Source organism: Penaeus vannamei, chromosome 14, assembly GCF_042767895.1.
Source record: "Penaeus vannamei isolate JL-2024 chromosome 14, ASM4276789v1, whole genome shotgun sequence".
NCBI classification, from domain to species: Eukaryota; Metazoa; Arthropoda; class Malacostraca; order Decapoda; family Penaeidae; genus Penaeus; species Penaeus vannamei.
In genome coordinates this window covers 9,972,665-9,982,327 of record NC_091562.1, presented here as the reverse complement: position 1 = coordinate 9,982,327, position 9,663 = coordinate 9,972,665, and the positions used below count along the sequence as shown (strand labels likewise).

The 9,663-nt window shown below is 40.8% G+C and overlaps 1 protein-coding gene across 1 annotated transcript; it reads right to left on the bottom strand.

Annotated features, from left to right (window-relative positions):
• Nucleotides 1–2,678: 2,678 nt before the first annotated feature.
• On the bottom strand, nucleotides 2,679–9,042 carry LOC138864057 (uncharacterized). Its single transcript, XM_070130082.1, has 2 exons — nucleotides 8,430–9,042; nucleotides 2,679–4,651 (listed from the first exon to the last, which is right to left on the bottom strand). The coding sequence occupies exon 2, from the start codon at nucleotides 4,391–4,393 to the stop codon at nucleotides 3,485–3,487; it is 909 nt and encodes a 302-aa protein (XP_069986183.1). The 5' UTR covers nucleotides 4,394–4,651; nucleotides 8,430–9,042; the 3' UTR covers nucleotides 2,679–3,484.
• Nucleotides 9,043–9,663: the final 621 nt, after the last annotated feature.

The following is a 9,663-nucleotide window of genomic DNA, read 5'->3' as shown; positions in this document are numbered from 1 at the left end:
CTCTTTTGTCTTCACACATATTCATTATTCATTCCCTCCCTCTTCCTCTCATAACTAACAAAAGCATCCACGCTCTCGATACCTTTTTTATTCCCCGCCGCTCCGTGTTTTACGATCGCCCTGGGCATGAATTGGTCTGTGCGTAATTAACCTTAATTAAGCCATCGATTCCCCTTTTATAATCCCAGGTCACGACTCCAATTAAGCGCCCACGTATATCACTTTCTCCCATTTTTGATTTTTATCGGAGATCGGTGACCTAGTTTCGTCGCGGGAAAAATAAAGGGAAAGATATATGGTGATTGAAAATGCCGCGACGGATGGGGGACAATGGGGCGGGTGGGTAATGGGGGAAAGTATGGGAGTATGGTGGGGTCTCAGCGCCACTGGTTCTTTGTATGGTGTTTTAACAGATATGGGGATGGGTCAATGGGGACGTTCGTTGTGGTTGTTAAGGTTGGATTTGTGCCACATACATACATACGCACGCACGTACGCACACACACACACACATACACTAACGCACACACACACGCACGCACGCACACACATACACACACACACACACATACACACACACACACACACACACACACACACACACACACACACATACGCGCGCGCACACACAAACACACATGCACACACACACTCACACACACACACACACACACACACACACACACACACACACACACACACACACACACACACACACACACACACACACACACACACACACACACACACAAGCACACACACCGCATTTACCAGGGGGAAATGAAAAATACAACAACAACAACTTATCTTCTTATTTTATTAAGAGCGAAAAAATACATATACAACATGGTGAAAAAGCAAGTGAAGTAGACAGATTTATAAAGTTACTGATTAATCTAATCTATTCAAAATTGGTCAATTTATTTAGTTGCCTCTGTTCAGTTTCTCGAATCAGTAATAATAGGAATAATAATAATAATGATGGAAATAGTTATAGGATAACAGGGATGACGGTTATTACAATGATGATAATATTGATAATGGTAACAGCAATGTTACAAATAATGATAATGATGATAAGGATAAAAGTGATAGGGATAACAATAATGATAATGATATCAATAATGAAGGTGAAATTGATGATAATAAATAGAAAAAAATAGTTATGATATTAGTAGTAATGGAAAAATACAGAAGTAGTACTATTAATAATAATGATGATAATGATAACAATAATAAAGATAAGAATAACAACAATAGTAATAATAATAATAATAATCATGATAATCGTAATAAGGATAATGATAATGATAACAACAACAGTAGTAAGAATAACAATGTAATGATGATAATAACAATGATAATGATGATGATAATGATGATGATAATGAAACAAAATGATAATGATAAATGATAATGATGATGATTGTGACGATGATGATGAGCATGAGTATGATGATGATGATGATAGTAAAAATGATAATAAAGATGTCGATGATAATCATGAGGATTATGATAACAGTAATAACACCAATGGTAATAACAATGATAATAATAGTAATAATAATAATTATAATAGCGATAAGAATGATAAGTGATAATAAGATAATAAGAATAACAGTAATGATAATGATAACAGCATCAATTACAATAAGGATAATGATACCAGTGATAATAATAATGATGATGTTAATGAAAATAATAACAAGATCAATAAGGATAACAATAAAAAATTATGATGATAATACGGATAACAAAATCAGTAATAATAATAATGTGGATAATGATAATAATGTCAATAATGATAATGGCAATAACAGTAGTAATAATAATGATAGTAATAATAATAATAATAACAGTAAAATAATAATAATGACAATAATCCCAACGAAAACGAAAAAAAAGGATAACAATAACTGATTATTAGTAATGCAAATAAAAATTATCTTGGAAATAATAACAGCAAAATGTTCACAACAAGTCATTTTCCACAAACAAGAAAAGGAGACAATAAAAAATAATGATTAAATGGAACAAAGACCATATTTTCACATAAAGATGATTACAAAATGATTCAGGAAAATATTAAGGAAAAAGTTGCCATAAAATCGAAGCGACCAGCACTTGCACGGTAGAAGAAGAAGGAAGAAGAAGAAAGAAAGGAGAATGGAAGGAGTGACGATAAGTAAATGTATGCAAATGAATTTCACAGCGGTTTCGGTACACCTGTTCACACTGTCTAAACAAAATAGAGGTATTTTAGTTGGGTTGGTGTTCGGGCTGGCGTGCTTGTGCGTTCGGACAGTTCAGCTTGTAAATGGATTCTAGATCTCGGCTGCAATGCTAATTTCGGATGTGTGTATATATATATATATATACATATACATGATATATATATATATACACATATATATATTTATATACATATATATATATATATATATATATATATATATACATATATATAATATATATATAATATATATATATATATATATATATATATATATATATATATATACATATATATATATATATATATATATATATATATATATATACATATATATATATATATATATATATATATATATATATATATATATATATATATATATATATATATATGTGTGTGTGTGTGTGTGTGTGTATGTGTGTGTGTGTGTGTGTGTGTGTGTGTGTGTGTGTGTGTGTGTGTGTGTGTGTGTGTGTGTGTGTGTGTGTATGTGTGTGTGTGTTTCACATATATAAATATGCGAGTACTGTGAGTTCAAGAAATAACACACACACACACACATACATATATATATATCCGAGGTTTAAAAATAGTTGCGTTGACAGCTGCTTAGTCAGCTGCTCAGAAATATAAGCATAAGGAGACAAAATACAGACATTTTACTCTCGAAAGGAAATGCGAGTGAAAATAAATGGCAGTAATTAATAACGACGCAGTTATATGAAGCCAAGCATCCCTTCTGAAGCTATAATTGTACTACTAATGTCTTTAGTTTTTAAAGCTTATAAAATAAACAGATAAAAAAACTAACATTCATAATTCTATGTACTGATTGAACTAATTCAATTCTACTTTGTATATTAGTACTTCGGTTAGTAAACCCTATTCTAGCCTAGCTATATAAAAAAAAAGTTATTTCTCAATACCCGGTATTACCTATTGTCACTGAGCGAAACTTCACACGAATTCCTTATTGTCTCTCGGGATTTCGCTCACCAAAGAACACGTTTCTGTCTCTTAGGATTAATAGCTTCTCATGTTACACTTAATGCCCGGTAGACCTACCATAGCTCTATGGTAACACGAAAACACTCTCGTTTTTCACATTATTACGTTCTTAGTTTTCTTTTTGGCACTTTTGGATGTCTGAAAGAAGGCCTCCCAGAGCCTTGGCAAGGGACGCACGGACTGCCCCGCGCAAGATCAATGTTCATACACTGTAGAGGAGGAGAGCCAGACTTTGGAATGTTACGTGACCGTGGCGGCCGCTGGGGGCGCTGCAGGAACGCGGACGTCCTCCTGCCCTCCCGTGAACAGGTCCTCCGAGGCCTCTTCCGCCTCTCGGAATATTCTCGCAAGAGCCAGGATGTAGGTGTCCTCCGTGGCCTCGAGGTCGTCGTAGTGGTCGTCCGAAGCGAGTCCGACGGCGGCTTTCGGGCGGCTCAGCTCGGCCAGGATCTCCTGCTCCTTTTCAAGCTGGAAGTCGTCTGCGTCGAGGTCGCGTCGCCCGTCGCCCTCGCCGCTGCTGCTGGAGGCAGAGAGGCCCTCCTCGGACACGGCGCGGGAGGTCTCCAGGTCGTCCTCCTCCAGGAGCTCTGCGAGGGCGGCGATATACCGGATGGCGAGTCGCAATGTCGTCATCTTCGCGGCCGGAGACGACTCGCCGTGACTCACGCAAGCCGCGGGCAGGACGCTCCTGAGGGCGTCGAAGGCCTTGTTCGTCTCGTGGACTCGGCACCGCTCGCGGGTCGTGGCGATCCGGCGGTGCTTGGCGGCGATGCGGGAGTGCGAGAGCCTGGCGCCGAAGCCTTCGCGCTGGGCGCCTCCCGCGGGGGCGCCGTGGCGGTGATGCCACGACTTGTTCCGCTGTTTCACATCCACGGTGACATTGGGCCTTACGATGATCTTCTGGAAGGGAGCTTTTTCCTTGCTGCTTTCACTGGCACTCGACACAGCCTTAGGGAGGCACTTCTCGGAACGGTCGTCCTTCCGAGTGACGTTGGCGCCGGGCGTGCCAGCTGGCACCGCTGGCGCCTGCTGGCACTCGGCATCGTCCCGGCCGGCGATGGCTGCAGGTCCCTCTCGGCCTTCGTAGGACGCTGGCGAGAGATCCTGGTCAACCGCACGCGCGCGCGAGCACAGCACTTCATCCATCATCTTCGTCCGCTTTATCCGAAGAACATTTCAGTGAACGAACGCCAAAGAGAGAAGAGAACGTGAGGCAAAAAGTGATCGACTCTCGCCTATCGCCGCCCCTCCTGCCCTCGCGCTCGGCAGTGGACTCGACAAAGAAGACGCCGTTTTTGTCGCAGGAAAAAACGACTCTGTTTCATGTTTATTTCCTTGTGGTCGGCTCCAGGCGGCGCGGAATCACTGTTATTTACCGCCGCTACATCCTGGCGGCCGCCCCGACACCTGGAAAAAGCAAAGAATTATAATGATTGCGAATTCAGGCGCCGTTTATCACACACGAACATAAACATTCACTCGTACGTGTTTTGCCTCTGCATGCATGAAATTTGTTTTTTTTCATGAGAATTTAAGATGAACGATATGATATATTCACTGCATATATATATATATATATATATATATATATATATATATATATATATATATATATATATATATATATATATATATATATATACATACATATATATATATATATAAGTAAATAAATAAATATATATATAAATATATATATATATATATATATATATATATATATATATATATATATATATATATATAGACATGTATTTCTGACGAAGATATAATCGAAACCGGTTAAATACATTTCTTGTAGTGTTAAAATATCCATTCTCATTCATACCTTTTCTACATTTGTCAACTTGAATACGGTTCATATATATATATATATATATATATATATATATATATATATATATATATATATATATATATATATATATGTATATGTACATATTCACACACACACACACACCACATACACATATGTACATATGTATATATATATATATATATATATATATATATATATATATATATATACATATATATATATATATATATATATATATATATATATATATATATATATGTATATATATATATATATATATATATATATATATATGTGTGTGTGTGTGTGTGTGTGTGAGGTGTGTGTGTGTGTGTGTGTGTGTGTGTGTGTGTGTATACATACGCACACACACACACACACACAAACAGACACGCACGCACACACACACACTCACATATATATATATATATATATATATATATATATATACATATACATATATATATATATATATATATTAATAGATTAATAGATTAATTGATATATAGAACTAGATAGAGATCGATAGATAAAGAAACATAGACAGAGATATTTAGATATATAGAAAAGTAGAAATATAGACATAAATATACGTGCAAATAAACATACATACATAAAGATATATACACAGATATACATACATGTATATGTGCATTCTTAATTGATCACTGAACTTTTCTCATATCATATGGCTTTACATACCCTACAGGCACTAAAAAAAATCATAAAATCATATCAGAAAGTGGCAAATATTTCCCTCGAGTCACTCACCTCCCTTCCCTCCCCTCAACTTTCCCCCTTTCCCCCCCCCCCCCTCCCAGCTTCTCATGCCAGCTGTTCCCGACCATCGGCTGGCGAGTTGACGCTCCGGGACGTTGACCTTGTGACGCAATCGGTGCCGTGATGATGTCTCGCGGGGATTGCTGGTGTTCGCTGTAACGCTTTGGATGGTGTTGCGTTGGATGCGGGAGGAGGGAGAGGGGAGAGGGGAGAGGGAGGGAGAGGGAAGAGGGAGGGAGAGGGATACGTATATGCAGTACACACACACACACACACATATATATAAATATTCGTATGCATTTATGTGTGTATGTGTGTGTGTGTTCATGTGTATATATGTATATGTATGTATGTATATATATATATATATATATATATATATATACATACATATATATATATATATATATATATATATATATATATATATATATATATATATATATATATATATATACTCAAAAAGTATTCAGAAAGAGAGAGAGAAGGCAAAGAAAGCCCACATTCCTTCGCTATATGACAAGACGATTTAGGCTTTTTTACGACGAGCTTCCGAGAGCAGGCACCGAGCGCCCTTTTGGCAAGCGAGCCAACACGCGCTCCCACAGGCCTTCCCCCCGCCCCCCCGCCCACCGCTCCCCCCACCTCCCCCCGTGACGCCACGTCCCAAAAGCCCCGTCCTGAGGGCCCCCCTTTTCCAACATGGCTTCGGGGCCCTCGTAGCTTCTCCTCCGGGACTCCTCTGGCGCTACCGGGGCCACGTCGGGAGGATCGCGCCCCTGAGGCCTCGCGCCCCGGGCCGGGAGATGACTTTTCGATCGGCCGGCGCGCGGAGGCGGACGCAGCTGCAGCGGCGCATCTTGCAAGGCGGAAGGGAAATCGGAGGCACACGTGGACGGGGGGTGAAGGAGGGGGGAAGGGAGGGGAGGGAGGAAGGAGGGAGTAGAAAGGGGGGAAGGGAGAGGGGAGGAGGGAGTAGAAAGGGGGGAAGGGAGAGGGGGGAGGCGAGAGTAGAAAAGGGGGGGAGGGGTGTAGAAAGGGGGGAAGGGGAAAGCAAGGAGGCGAATACGTAGGAATGTGTAATGAAAGAAGGGTTATGTGGAAAGTAATAGGAAATGAAAGGGATTTTTGAAATTGACTGGGTGTGAATTAGAAAAGAAGAGAGAGAGAGAGAGAGAGAGAGAGAGAGAGAGAGAGAGAGAGAGAGAGAGAGAGAGAGAGAGAGAGAGAGAGAGAGAGAGAGAGAGAGAAAGAGAGAGAATGAAACGCCGATAACCTATTACGAAAAGGAATTAGAAAGAACTACAAGACAAGAGAAAATAGAAGTAAAGGAAATATTCATACAAAAACAAAAATAAATAAAAAGAAGAGAGAAGAGGATTCAGAAATAATGAAAATTAATAATAACACAAAAAAGTCAAGGAAATTACTAACTTAATAACCCTACTTCAGATGCTTCTAAAGCGCCACTGAGGATCGCCAAAAGCCTCTAGTCTTTTAAATAACGATCAACATCTTAAAAGAGACAATAACACTGGAACGAACTGCAGAATAATGAGACCTCGGTGGTTTTATTACCGCACTGAAATTACATCACGGATTTTTTCCCCTGTAGTAATCTCATGAAAGCAAAGTGCCTGAAACTGCTACATGGATCTAACTGCTAATAGTTACGTTGTTATTCTCGTTCAGTAATTATCAGAGCATGTTATTCTACACTCTCTAGAACTATTACGGCATTCCTGCATCTGTTGAATAGTAATAGAAAACGGTCATAATACCTCATTCCAGGACTAACTATTTTCAAAGGAATTGTAGTGTGAATACGATATAATATATAGTAAATGATATAACGGATACCTGTGGGATGTAGGAGGTAAATCGTGATTAAACCCTACCTCAAAAATTATGTAAAAGTACGATATATTAATCATAAAAAGACGCACACGCACTGTCAGTTACCTTCATTTTTTTTTTCTTTTATCATATCGGGTGTTCTATAAGTTCTTCCAATTTATCCCTTTAATAAACTTTGTCTTTTCTTTTGGGAGTCTGTCTGTCCTCTCCTTCCGATCGATTTGCATAATAACACAATAATAATAATAACGGTAATAACAACAGTGATAATAACGGTAATAACAGCAATGACAATAAATATCATAATCATAGTAGGAAAAAGAAAGAAGCCTATATATCTTAAAATCTATAAGCAACTACAAGGAGCTACAACAAAATGGATGCCAAGGAAGATTTCGTATATAAATTTCCTTAATCTAAATTACAGCTGTGTATCAAATCAAGATAATAAAGAAGGAAAACATAATTTAAATTTCCTTAATCTAAATAATAGCTGCGTATTAAATCAAGATAACAGAAAAAGAAAACATCTTTTAAATTTCCTTAATCTAAATTACAGCTCTGTATCGAATCAAAATCATGAAAAAGAAAATATCATTTAAATTTTCTTAATCTAAATTACAGCTCTGTATCGAATCAAAATCATTAAAAAGAAGAAAAAAAAGCATCACCGACAAATACCTTGAACAAAAGCACAAACTAAGTGATACGTTTCGGGAGGCAACTTACGACAGGAAAAAACTTCGGAATTGCGGAAGTTCTGGGAGCGAGCGTCGACGTCTGGGAGGAAGGCGAAGTTCATCCGACTTAGTCAAGAGGAAGTTAGCAAGTGTCGTTTTGTTCAAGCAGAACGGAGGAGGAAGAGGCAAGGGAGAGGAGGAGGAGGAGGAGGAGGAGGAGGAGAGGGGGGAGGAGAAGGAGGAGGAGGAGGAAGAAAGGATATGTGTGATTACGCGGCTCAAGCCATGTGGAGGAAGGAAGCTCACAGATGCGATGCAAATAGGGACAAGCGATGAAAGAAGGAAAGAAGGAAGAGAAGAAGAAAGGAGGAAGTGAACGGGCGGAATGACCGTTCGAGGAAGGAGGGAAAGAGACGCTGCGTAGACACGGCCGGCGCGGAGGAGGACGAGCTGGAGGCCGACAGGTGTAGCGATCACGACAGGTGTATCGATCGCGGGCGGAGGAGGCAAAACAGGTGTGGACGGGGCAGAGACGTGCCGGCCACTGGCACAGCACCGCTCTGCCTTCCCCCGCGACCCCCCTCCTCGGCAATACCAGACCAGGTGTCACATGGCATGCAGAGGCCGACACCTGTCAAGTGTGGCGTCGTTTTGGGGGGTCCTGTCCGGCCTTCCACCTCCGAGGGGCGCGGAACACCCTCAGGGCATCAGCTGACGGCATAAACAAACCCGGAAGTGCTTGACTGATAGAACACGTGTCGCGCGGGCGGGGGGAGGGGAGGGGAGGGGCGGGAGGGGAGGAGGCGAGGCGGAGGGGCGCGGGAGGTGAGAGAGAGGCGGGGAGGGGGAGAGGGGGAGGCCATGGGTCGAGGAAGGGGTTGGAGGAGGGGTTAGAGGAAGCCCGGAGGCGGCATCTCACAGCCACATGTTCCACAAAAACTGATTTCTGGTTTGAGGTAACGAGGATAATTACTGTTAATGAACACTTGGCGGGCGTTCAGGCGACGGTGCAGTGTGCCAAGAGGGGAGACCTCGTCGGAATCTACCTTTTTGGAAACCCCGAGGAGTTCGTCTTCAGAGGTGTCGTCGACCAGGGGGCGGTGGGGGGTCTCGTCCATCCCAGGCAGCAGAAGGTAAATCTCTTTGAACAGATGAACAGGGAAGGAAGGACTCGAGAGGCAAGACATTCCACCCACGAAAGGGCGGCGCAGGTGACTCACGCCCACCGTCTCACGTGTTCAGATTAGTGGGAGTAAAAAAAGAAAAAAGAAAAAAAGAAAGAA